Source organism: Dendrobates tinctorius, unplaced genomic scaffold (genome assembly GCF_039654945.1).
Source record: "Dendrobates tinctorius isolate UK_male_01 unplaced genomic scaffold, ASM3965494v1 ptg000254l, whole genome shotgun sequence".
Taxonomy (NCBI): Eukaryota; Metazoa; Chordata; class Amphibia; order Anura; family Dendrobatidae; genus Dendrobates; species Dendrobates tinctorius.
This window is the reverse complement of record NW_027361921.1, coordinates 7,711,318-7,724,335: the sequence shown is the minus strand read 5'-3', so window position 1 is coordinate 7,724,335 and position 13,018 is coordinate 7,711,318. Positions and strand designations below refer to the sequence as shown.

Here is a 13,018-nt window from a genome sequence, read left to right as displayed (position 1 = left end):
CACTACAACTAAAGACAGAGAGGGTGGACGAACAAGGGGATACACTTAGCTTGAGAAGACCACCGAGATCTCACATCAGCAATCCTCCAAGAGTACTCCGAGAAGACATTAGCCAACAGCTAGTACTTCCAACAAGACAGAGGGAAACTGATCAAACACCAGCACCATGCTGAAGAACGTGAATGCCTTTAAACCTTCAGCAAAGGTGTGTTAATTAGCAGCAGTTGGTGGAGGTAACTATTGGGTCCTAGAGGGAGAAGGATATTACTCCATAACAGAGATGCAAAAATCAAGAAGGTGCTTGTAGAGCTAATCGCAATGACCCTTCTACAGCCGCATCCAGGAAGACTGTCTGTCACAACTGACACACCCGTGACAAATGCACTATGTTGTTAATGATTCACTCCCCACCTCTCAATAGGAGCCAGTGCAGCCAAGTAGGCAGTCTATGAGTCAGTGGTAGTGTGGGAACAGGTGCCAAATACACTGCAGCCTTACAAATCCACCATATGGGCAGGATCGATTTCTTCCATGAGCAGCTAGCCATAACCTTTTTACTGCATATTTTAATTTTATACTTTACTAGTTTAGTAGGCAAATAATTATATGATCTACAGTAGATATTTGATATGTTCATCGTATCCACTGCTGAGCTTGACTCAAAAACTGTTTTTTAGCAGATTCTTCGATGTTAGTTCCTCAAAACCAAAAGTAACAAGCATGAAGTGAGTAAAATCCAGCACTCAAAGAAATGTGTGGTACAAGGGGTATCTAATTATAACGCAAACAGTCCAAAGTACAAAAATAACATTTCGGTTCAACTTGGGCCTTCATCGGATAAAGCGGTAACTCCTGGATTGTAGTGATGAGAGACAGTATTCAACAAAAGTTTGTTATGGCACAGGTATGGCAAAACTTCATCTATAGCGAAAATAAGAGGTTATGTGAGCGCTTCCCAAGATAGTAACAGTGTCACAACATGCCTGTGCTACGCTACACTATCAATTATCCTTGTTATAGATGAAGTTTTGTCATAACTATGGTTCTCATGAAATTAAGCTTTTGTTACATACGGCTAGGACTGTGGCCACCCGGTCCCCCACTACTCACCTCCTCGCTCCTGTGTCCTGGCGTGCTGCTGGATGGGGATCGCGGCATGTTCCTCCTGCGCTGTCTCGCGATCGGCGGCGGAACTTCGTGTCTCGCGTATTTGCCTTAGGCCGCGCGCATCGCCTGTACCTTTAACAATTGCGGTGTTCTGACCCGGAAGCACTGCCTGGCCAATGGAGTCAAGGTGCCAGGTATATCAGGCCGCCCTCCCTTAGTTGAGGCACCTGATTATTGCGTATACCCCTGTGGTGCTAATATGAAATATGGATATCTTATAGCCTACATATTGTAATATATTGTTTATATGCTTTGATATAGTGTGGTCATTAGACCAAGGGTAGAAAGTATTGCAAATATGAAATATGGTTGCTTGAATCCAAACACTATATTGCAATGCTAGGGTGTAATCTGGACTTTTGATACTGAGACACAAAGCGTTTGCTCTGTGTCAATACCATAAGACAAGGAATTGCACTGTGGTCTTTGAAGCTCTGTGTTTCAAAGATTCCTTATCCTGATTTGCACACAAGTGATATTTGCTTTGAGTGAATACCTTCACTTGGGGGTGGTTGATGGAAAGAAGCTTTCCAACTAATTCTGTGCGGTATTCTAATATAAGAGTTGTGTGGTATATTCTTACATATAAGCTAGGACAATAGGAATAACAACTGTATAGATAATGAATATTTATGCTGCTTGAACAAGGAAGTCTTGTGCTCAATAATAGTCAATATTGGGTGGTGCATGACATCCATAATCGAGGAACGATTGTGATACATATCTTGACATGTTTGAGTGTGTGTCTGAATTACATAGGTATCCAGTTTTCAGAATAGGTGATTATGGAAGTCATGCCACCATCTTAGAGCATTATGCTATGAGCATGAAGAGTTAACTTTGCAACAAGCAACATATGTTGAACTTTGCAACTTTGACAAGTTGACCAGAGGCAAACAGAGTCTAGGTTGACATACTATTGTCAAACAAATCTCTGGTTGGTGCAAACACACTAAGAGGCTATAGCAAACAGACCTTGAAGTCTTGTGCAGTTTCCAGATTCTGATGACTCAGCATACTGCACAGAGGGAATGTGGGAATATTGTGTATAAAAAGGTGGACCTGTGTCAGTGAGGTAGGGACATTTTCCAGAAGCTATCGTGGGTGCACGGTTTCTGTGATGACAAGATTTTCCTTCTCACTGACACTGTGGGGTCCCTCCAGTGGAGAAGTGATGTTGCAATGCTACCTGGTAATGTATTGATGCTTATTTCTCTATGTAAACAAGACAGGGTAATATTATATCTGCCATTCCATTAATTTGGTGTTTTATAATCATTGTATAATAAAATTGTGTTATATCCAAGTAGTAGCCTTCTTTAAAGCCGTATCCGAACCTTATTACTAAACAGTTGGCAATACAACCCCGTACAAGTACTTAGGCTCCCGCCTGTATGTTTTTTCCTGTGCCCTTGTCTGCCTTGTGGCTGTTTTCTCCTTTTGTGTCTCCTACAGCCCCAGTCTTCTCCATCTGTTCCTGGTGGTTTTCTGTTCCTGCTCCGTTCCATAGTTCCTTTAACCCTTGGGTCCTGGTCTCCGGCTTCTGCCTCCCTCCTGTCCCTGTCCCTCCGTGTTCCATTTTGGTACACCCCATCTGTCTTCTAGTTCCCTCTGTCCTGAGCACTATAGTTTACTTCCCATTGAGCCACCCTCTTGATACTGGCTGTCAAGGCACTTGAATCCCCTGGGCCTGCCCCTAACAATCCCTGTATAGGGGTCGGTTCCATTTGGATAGCTCACCCAGGGGAGAATCATAGAATCGTAGAGTTGGAAGGGATCTCCTGGGCCATCTGGTCCAACCCCCTGCTAAATGCAGGATTCGCTAAATCATCCCAGACAGATGTCTGTCCAGCCTCTGTTTGAAGACTTCCATTGAAGGAGAACTCACTACTTCTCGTGGCAGCTGAGTGATCACTCTGTCAAAAAGTTTTTTTTTTTCTATTATCTAATCTGTGTCTCCTCCCATTCAGTTTCATCCCATTGCTTCTAGTCTTTTCTTGTGCAAATGAGAATAAAGATGATCCTTCTACAATGTGACAGCCCTTGAGATATTTGTAGACAGCTATTAAGTCTCCTCTCAGTCTTCTCTTTTGCAAGCTAAACATTCCCAAATCATGCAACCTTTCCTCATAAGACAGGGTTTGCAGACCGGTCACCATTCTGGTCGCTCTTATCTGAACTTAAAATGGCAGCTGCACAGGTGCATAAATAAATTCCCTGTGTGAACACTGCCACATGCGGATTATTTCTTCTGCACTGGTGTACCACACGGCCAATCCCTGATTGTAGGCTGGCTGTTTCATTTGGTATTTATGCACCTGTGCATCTGCCATTTTACTTGGGTCCTCTGCACCTTGTATTAGTGCAGATGCATTTAGGCCTGTCTCGTTTGTATCTGAATTTTTTGGAGGATTTTTTCCTCTTTTTGAGGTTTTCATGTTAGAGTAGGACTGGCACGTGTAAGGAACTTTGACGCAGTTTGCCAGCTTCCGTATTAAGGCCTTAATATCAACCAATACCTTACATATATTGATATGTTTTTTGTGCACTTTTTAGATTTCTTTCAGGGTGCAGTTGGGCCCAAATGGTTCTGCAAACTTGTGGCCTCTGTTCACACGGGATGCATCCTAGTTGGCACTGGCAGCCCCCCTATATGGTGTTAAGAGGTTGTGAAACCAGAAGCCCTGCATTCCCTGTGTGAACACTGCCACATGCGGATTATTTCTTCTGCACTGGTGTACAACACGGCCAATCCCTGATTGTAGGCTGGCTGTTTCATTTGGTATTTATGCACCTGTGCAGCTGCCATTTTACTTGGGTCCGCTGCACCTTGTATTAGTGCAGATGCATTTAGGCCTGTCTGGTTTATAGCTGAAATCTCCCACACCAACTATGTCATATTTTTTGGAGAACTTGGCCATTTGATGCATAAAGAGTTCATCCATATCTTCAGCTTGCACAGGCGACCTGTAGTAAATGCCTACAATGGTGTCCTTTCCATTGTTCTGTCCTTGTATTCTTACCCAAACAGTTTCCACAGAACTCCCAGTCTCTGAAGCTTCAATCTCTGTGCAGATATACGTGTTTCTAACATACAATGCGACACCTCCTCCTCGTTTATCAAGTCTGTTTCTCGCAAATAAGTTGTATCCTTCTAGCCTTGTATTCCAATCATGTGTATTGTCCCACCAAGTTTCAGTGATTCCAATGACATATTTCTTTTCCTGTGTTAGTAGTTCCAGTTCTCCTTGTTTGTTGCCCATGCTTTGTGCATTAGTAATGAAACATTTTAGTCTGTGATTGGTATCTCTTTCTCCAATATTTTTATTATTTAGAATTTTTTTGTCTTTGTTCTTTCCTCCCATTTCTAATAGCAGAGTTCTCAATAGCATGTGTCAGGTGTATGGCTTTTTCTGGCCTTCTGCTTCCCTTCCCACATTGTTCTAGTTTAAAGCTCTCCTGATGAGTGTAGCAAGATGACTTCCAAATACATGTTTTACAGTCTCCGTAAGGTGCACCCCATCTCTAGCAAGTAGTCCATCGTATAGGTAATTCACTCCGTGATCCAGAAATCCAAATCCTTGCTGACGGCACCATCAACGTAGCCAGTTGTTCACCAGCAGAATCTTATTCCACCTCCTTGTTCCATGGCCATCTACTGGGAGGATGGAAGAGAAGACCACCTGCGCTCCCAGTTCTTTCACTTTCTTGCCTAAGTTTTCAAAGTCACTGCAGATGGTTTCCAGGTCGTTTCTTGCTGTGTCATTTGTCCCCACATGTATTAGCAGGAATGGGTAGTCATCTGTAGGTCTGAAGAGTCCTGATATCCTGTCAGACACATCTTTAATTTTTGCACCTGGAAGACAGCACATTTCTCTTGAAGTTATATCCGGTCTGCAGATAGCGGCCTCTGTCCCTCTCAACAGGGAATCCCCCATGACCACCACTCTCCGTTTCTTCTTCACAACATGTTTCTTTCTTTCTCCATCCAGGAGGATTCTGAAGGCGTACAAGGTTGCTGTTTGTGGGCAAAGTCTTATCCTGATGTATTTCTTCATCGTTCTCCTGCATGAGAGCCTTGTACTGGTTCCTGAGAAGTATGGGTGCTGACTGCTTCCCGATCCTCCTGCTTCTCTGGGTCACATACTTCCATTCCTCTGTTTCTTCAGGTGCACTTCGAATTACTTCTCTTTCTGTAACATGAAGAGATAATTCTGCTCTGTCTAAGAACTCTTCACCTTCCTTAATGATCTTCAATGTGGTTAACCTCTCTTCGAGATTTTGCAACTTTTCCTCCAACAGGGACACAAGCTTGCATTTGTGGCATGTGAAGTTTGGCTTTTCCACTGTTAAGTCTGTGAACAAGTAGCAAGAAATGCAGCTCGCCAAATGGCTCCTAGCCTCTTCCATATTGAGATTTCAAAACGATGAAAAACGAGCCAAAATCGGCGCGCGGTTTACAGATTTCCTCTTCTCAGCTGCAACAGCCAAAATCCAGTGATCGTTGAGCTCGCGGAGACTCTTCACTTATCCCAGAAGGCACTGGGAATATGCAAATGATCTCCTCAGGACTCTTCACCTGGAGGTTCAATGCCACGACCCAGAGGGTCCACTCTTGGAAGCACGCCTCTCCTAGTTGTTACACATACTATCCCTCATCACTACAGTCCAGGAGTTACAGCTTTATCTGAGGAAGGACAGTTGGACCGAAACGTCATTTCTGTACCATGCACGGTTTGAGTTATAAACACTTACAAAGATGAGGCTATATAGAAGGCTAAAATATATTTATAAGAACAATTCATTAAAAACAATATAATGCAAAAGTATATGAAATGTAATATAAGCAGGGGAGTACAAATAGAGGAAAAAAGGTGGGTATACCTGTATAAAAATATATAATGCTCTGCTATAGCGCTTAGAGGTCTAAGTATTTAACAAAGACTACGGTAATTATTCCTATCACATGATCATATAAATAGTTATACAAGAAGACACCCAAATAATGATGAGCTCAATAACTAAGGGGGAATCCTAACAGATTCTACCAAAATTATTAGTGATATATAGTCCCTACATCAATACATATAACTACCCACTGGACAAAGCTTTCAATAGCGAAACGTACGTCGGGTGTGGTGGGGTCTATGGCTTCCTGCAATGTTGGTAACTTTACCTGTATAATAGGTCTTTTAGGTCTGTGTTTGCCATGTTTTTTAATGATGTTCCTTTAAGTTATGTGGATAAAATATTCCTATATGGATATAAGACATCATGACCCCCTTTTTTCATTATTGTTACTACTTAAGAAGGTGTATCTATTGTACGGTCTTTTCCTGGAAAAAAAAAATTCAGCTTACCCTTAGCAATGATTTTTGCATTTCTGCTGAATGTTCATAACCAGCTGCTTCAATGCATTTCGATACAGCTACAGGAAGTAGGTTTTGGTCCTTTATCTCACGAAGGTAGTCATCAGCCTTCTGACTTTCTTTCTAGAAATTAGACAACGTGAACATTTTTACAACACAATTATTGGGTTAATTTAGCATTTATAAAAAAAAAAAAAAAAAAAAAAAAAAAAGTACATTCCCCTATTAAAACGTCAGGGTTTTGTAGAAAAAAAAAATCATTCCAAGAAGAGAAATTTCAGAACTTCTTCCCACTTTAATGTCACCCATAATCTTTACAATTCAATTGAAAAATAAACTGATTTTTTTTTTTTTTTTAGGTGGAAAAAGATAAATATAGAACCAAAACAATGTGATTGCATAAATACGTAAACACTGAAATTAATACTTTCTTGAAGTACCCTTTACATTTATGACTGCATTCAGTCCACCAGCATAGTACATATAGAATTGGCAATCTTTGCCCACTCTTTCTTGCAATAGCGCTGTAATTCTGTCAGATTGCGACGGCATCTACTGTCTTCAGCCCTCTTCAGGTCAACCCACAGATTGTCAATTAAATTTACGGTAGGTCTGAGCTCTAGCTGCGCCATGCAAAAGCTGTAATGTTCTTCATGAAAAGCCATTCTTTTGTTTATTTTTAGTTATCTTTAGGATTGTTATGTTGATGGGTGAAATTCTTCTTCATATTTAGCTTTTAGCAGAAGTCTGAAGAGTTCATAATTTTCTCCACCCTGACTAAGCTCAAGATCCATCTTCAAAAAACAAAGCAAAGCACAATGCTATAATGCGGGTATGGTGTTCATTTGATAATGCCCAGTGTTGGCTGTGTGTCAAACATACCTTTTGAAATTATAGTCAAAAGTTTAATTTTGGTCTCATCAACACATTTTCCCACATGCTTTTGCCAGACTTGATATAGTTTTTGGCAAAACCTATCCGGGTTTGAATGTTATTCTTTGTAAGAAAAGTATCTGTCTTGCCACCCTACTCCACAGTCCAAACAAATAAAGAATACGAGAAATTTTTGTCACATCCAGTAATAGCCAGAAATTCTGCAGCTCCCTTGATGTCACTGTAGTACTCTCGGCAGTCCTCTTCCAGTTTTCTTCCCATCTTTTAATAAATTCTTGAGGGACATCCAGTTATAAAGTCACAGCTGTGGCAAATTAAAGCTACGGTACTTCTACTTTATTATTTAGTTATATATCACCATTGATTCCATGGTGCTGTACATGAGAAAGGGTTACATCAAAATACAAATATCACGTACAGTAGACAAACTAACAATGATAGACTGGTACAGAGGGAAGAGGACCCTGCCCTTGAGGACTTGCATTCTACAGGATTATGGAGGAGACAGTAGGTTGGGGGTTGCAGTAGCTCTGATGGTGTTGAGGTGGCAGCGTTGTAAGCTTTTTTGAAGAGATGGGTTTTCAGGTTCCGTCTGAAGGATCCAAATGTGGTGGATAATCGGACATGTTGGGGCACAGAATTCCAGAAGATGGGGGATATTCGTGAGAAGCCTTGGAGGTGATAGGGTGAGGAGCAAATAAGTATGTAGGAGAGAAGGAGGTCTAAACTACTGTATGTTTCTCCAACAGCAAAAATTTGAGTTAATGGATGGAAAGAGGTACTCAGCAGGGGTGTCCTCTCTCCCAGTTACTGCTTGCTCTAGCCATTGGTGGAATTGCTTCGATCCTCCAGGGAAAAAAGTGGATTTACACATGGACATATTGAACAGAGTATCCCTCTTTGCCGACGACCTACTTCTTAATTTAGTAGAGCTTCAAACTTCTACAATACAGGCCATGAATATTATTAGGGAATATGGAAAGTGGTTCGGGCTTCTGAAAAATTGGTCAAAGTCCGCTCTGATGTCAGTGGATCTTCTCTCTCCGGAGTTTATAACTCTACAATTACAGATCCCAGTGGTAGATAAGTTTAAATATCTGAAGATAAATATTAGTATACCAATGGTATACCAATCCCTTCATTTAGAACCCCTGCTAGCCCAATTGAGAACTAAGGATAACACCTGATGCAGCCTTCTGCAGTCTGTCACTGGTATAGCTAATCTGATTAAAATGGTGTTGAAGCCACAGCTTCTCTACCTCTTAAATAATGCTCCTATACAGATACATAGGCAATTTCTCAATAAGATTAATACCTTGTTTAGAAACTGATTTGGAAGAAATAAAATGCGAGGATTAGATTAGTGAAACTTTAGAGGGAGAAAGGGGATGGGGGCTTGGCAATACTAAATCCATGAGTGTATTACATTGCATCACAAATTCAACATTTTAGAGGGTGAGGGACAGAAGAGACATAGGATATAGGGGGGCGGTTGGTAAAACAGTGCACAAGATGGGAAAAACCCTGTAGGATCTCTAGAGGTAGGAGGTCTACAAATCAACAAAGTGAAGCATCCAACACTTGCTATGATCTTCAAGGTATTAGATAGAGGGAAAAAAAATATTGGGCATAATCAGTATGTAGGTAATATTATTCCCTTTGGCGTAATCCAGTTTTGGTGGAGATACAAAATCGTACAGACTTCAAAACGTGGGAGAATAAGGGAATAATTCTGTTGTCCCAATTATTTCAAAATAACATTTAAAAGTTGATCAAATTCAAACTGAATTTGGAATCTCACATAAAGCCTTCTATGAATATTTATGATTGAGACATGCTTTTGGATAACAAGTAAATTTAGTCGCTATTAAAATTGAGCAAAGGTATTGTCTCACTAAACTGCTTAAGGGTACGTTCCCACGGTCAGTAATCGGCAGCGTTTTGGACGCAGCACGTCTGCTACGCTCAAAGCGCTGCCAGCTTTTGAACGCAGGTGATTGCGCATGTGTTCACTGAATCATGTGGATTCACCGCGTCCAATACAGTGCAGGGTGATATTTATCTTGCAGAGACTCGCATCTCCACAAGATAAATTGACATGCTGCGGTCTGGAAAGACGTGCTGTATATCCGTCTCCATGGGTGAGCTTCGGGCATCTGTGGACGCAAAGCGGACATGGGATTTCTTGAAATCCCATCTACTATGCTGTAACATCTGGACGCTGCAGATGTACGCAGTGTCCAAACTGCAGCGTTTACTGACTGTAGGAACATACCTCTGGAAGATTCAGACTTAGGGTATCATATCTATGTTATAAAATAAACTTTTGCCATCATACCTAGATAAATTTCCTGTGCAGGTTAGGTCGAAATGGGAAAAAGTTTTGGGCCAAGACAGAGTACCAATTGGTGGATTTTCTGGAACAAACCCCTAGGCTGGCCATGTCCGAGGGACAGAGGTTATCCTAGCTTTTTGTTTTGCATAGAGTCTATATAATGACTAGTCTGTTGTATAAAATTGATGTTGAACAGGATGCATTGTGCCCGAGATATGGGCAGGGAGATGCACATGTTATGTATATGATATGGGAATATTGAAAACTATTGGAAGAATGTCATATCTTGTGGGGCAAGTTTATAGCATCCAAATACAACCAAATTCGTTAATGCGTGTCTTGGGTCTCTAGGAACAGGGAACCGATCTAGACTCTCCATTAAGTCTGGGTATTTCAAATAAATTATATCATGCTAGGAAATTGTTAGCATACCACTGGCCAGATCCTGCTCCCCAACTATTCGAGAGCTAAAGAAGAAAATTAACAATATAACATAACCTGGAAATTATAGGCCAATAAGTCTAACCTCTATTGTTGGTAAAATATTTGAAGGGTTTCTGAGGGATGTTATTCTGGATTATCTCAATGAGAATAACTATTTAACTTCATATCAGCATGGCATCAGCATGAGGAATCGCTCCTGTCAAATCAATCTAATCAGTTTTTATGAAGAGGTAAGCTATAGACTGGACCAAGGTGAGTCACTGGACGTGGTATATCTTGATTTTTCCAAAGCTTTTGATACCGTGCCACACAAGAGGTTGGTACACAAAATGAGAATGCTGGGTCTGGGGCAAGGTGTGTAAACGGGTAACTGGCTTAGTGATGGATGTGCAATCTTTGTACTCTAATATCCCACACCAGGATGGATTAAATGCCTGCAAAGTCTGCATGGAAAACACCGGGAGTTATGCTGATTCTGTGGTGAAACTCACAAAATTCATCCTCACCCACAATTACTTTGAATTTGACAAGAGCTATCTACAGGAGACTGGCATGGCTATGGGAAGTAAAATGGCTCCACAATATGCAAGCCTTTTCATGGCCAAGATTGAAAGCAACTTTTTGCCCTCATGTCCCATCAGGCCACTGACCTACTACCGCTATATTGATGATATTTCAATCATCTGGACGGAGTCTGAGCAACAGCTAAAGACGTGCCACGAACAGTTTAATTAATTTTATCCCACCATTAACTTAACACTCAACTACTCCAGCACTGAAATTATCTTTTTAGACACCATCAATAAGCTAAAGAACAGTGAAATAGAGACATCCGTGTATCAGAAGCCAATCGACCGTCCAAGATACATTAAATGGGACAGCTTCCATCCAAAACAAATAAAAAACTCTAGGGCGATTCCATGCTGAGAAGGAATATTTTCAAAATGTTCAAATATTTTGGAAATAGTTAATTTTTTGTAGGTTGGTACTTCATTACACATGACATAAGGTGGCAACACTGTTTCTTTCAAATTCCATATATTTCCAAGATGGCAGAGGGTTGCATGTGAACACCTACTGTTCTTACTGGAATCATATAGTAGCAGGCTATATTGGTAAGTGGATTACTATTAACTAGCAACATGCATAACTTAAGTTCATAAATATAAAAGTACTGTTAGGAAACCAAAATACTATATCATCTTTGGTTCTGTAAGATTGTTTACCAGAAATTTTGCACATATCCATTGTAGACATTTTCTCAGTAATGTAAAGCTACCAAAAAGATAAAAAGTTTTTGTAGGATTGAGAACTAAGCATAAATTAAGTTGTAACTTTCAGAGTTCTTATATTGCATAATGTATTAACTATTCACTAAGTTTCATGTTGCTGCTAAAAGTTTCACAGTTTCTGTATGAAGTAAACTTATTGTAACGTAAGTTATCATCAGCTTTGTAATGTAAGTTACTTCAGCTTTTCAATGTAAGTTACCGGCCTTTCAATTCAATTTCAAAGCTTCAAACGAACTGAAGAATGTAGAGGTCCTAGACATACGCAACACTGAGATTGATTACAGAAATTTGGCTCTGGATTTAAAGAAGTTGGTAAGCAATGCAAAGCCTGTTGAAGGAATTTCCAAATTTCATGCCATAGGGTATTTTGCAGGCAAATTTATTGGCTTTAGAACCTCTAAAAACATGGTCTATTACAATGCTAATAACTGCAAGTAGCCTGATATTGAATACAAAGCTGATGACTGGGTTGAAGTAATGTATGATGGCAGAAAGTATCGTGGAGTGGTTACTGAGGTTGCACGCAATGAGATGAAAGTGAAAACCATCAAACCCTATGGCAAGAATAAAAATGTTAGGTTGAACAATAAGAAATGTTCACTAGTTGCCTGCTCCTGGCCCAAAGGGTATTGATCAGTGCGCACTAAAAGAATCACATCACACAGTCGGATGTAACTTCTATGATCAATCTATGGCAAAGCTCCAAGAGAGAGAGAGCTTTATTGATTCAAACATAGATTCATATATCCCCTGTGAGGGGGCTTGGTTAACTCTAAAATGGGAGTGTTCTGATGTATTCCATTGGTTAGTGGGTTGGGTAGTGAGCTAGTCCATGGGCGGATCCATGAGGTCATCAGGCTAGGTTGGTCCATGAGGTCATCAGAGTGGGCGCCGTCGTGGGTGGATCCATGGAGCACATGGTGTGTGAAAACAGAAAATTCCAGATCCATGAGCACGTGGTGTGTGGTGAAAAACAGGAAATGGCAGCCATTTTTAGTGTCACACTTTGATCTGAAAAAGCTCATGTAAGGCGAGATAATACACTTTTGGGCAGTTCCTCTCAATCTCTTATGTCTTGAGGTTAATTAAGTATTTGATCTTAAGGCTCTCCTCAACAAAAAATACCTGGAAATGGCCATCTAAACATGATGAAATTTTTGTCTGTCAAATTTTAAGAAAGGTTGATCCTCCCCTGAAAATGGGTTCTAGGAACATTTGGGAATTTTTTGATTAGCCAGGAAGTTAAATGAGCAGTGAGCAAAAGTTTACATCCTTGTTGAAGTTCTTCATTAGCTGTGTCTGAATTCATTGGACTGGACCACATATGTAGGGCTAGATTAAAATTTAGTCTACATTATTTAATTGATCAGCGGTCGTATTTTGTAATCAAAATTTCCACTCTGCAAAAATGTTGACAACTGAAGTATTAATATTGATTGATTACATTTTTATACTAAATTTTAGTCTACATATGTAGTTCACACCAATGAATTCACATGCAGCCTATGTTTTGTCTA

General features: G+C 40.4%; 1 protein-coding gene across 1 annotated transcript in view; it reads right to left on the bottom strand.

Moving 5' to 3' along the window:
* The window catches only part of VPS16 (VPS16 core subunit of CORVET and HOPS complexes), a 325,784-nt gene that overhangs the window by 157,895 nt on the left and 154,871 nt on the right, over positions 1-13,018 (bottom strand). Inside the window, exon 12 of the mRNA XM_073558129.1 lies at positions 6,528-6,659. Coding sequence (XP_073414230.1) covers positions 6,528-6,659 — 132 coding nt within the window. The remainder of the gene's footprint in view (positions 1-6,527; positions 6,660-13,018) is intronic.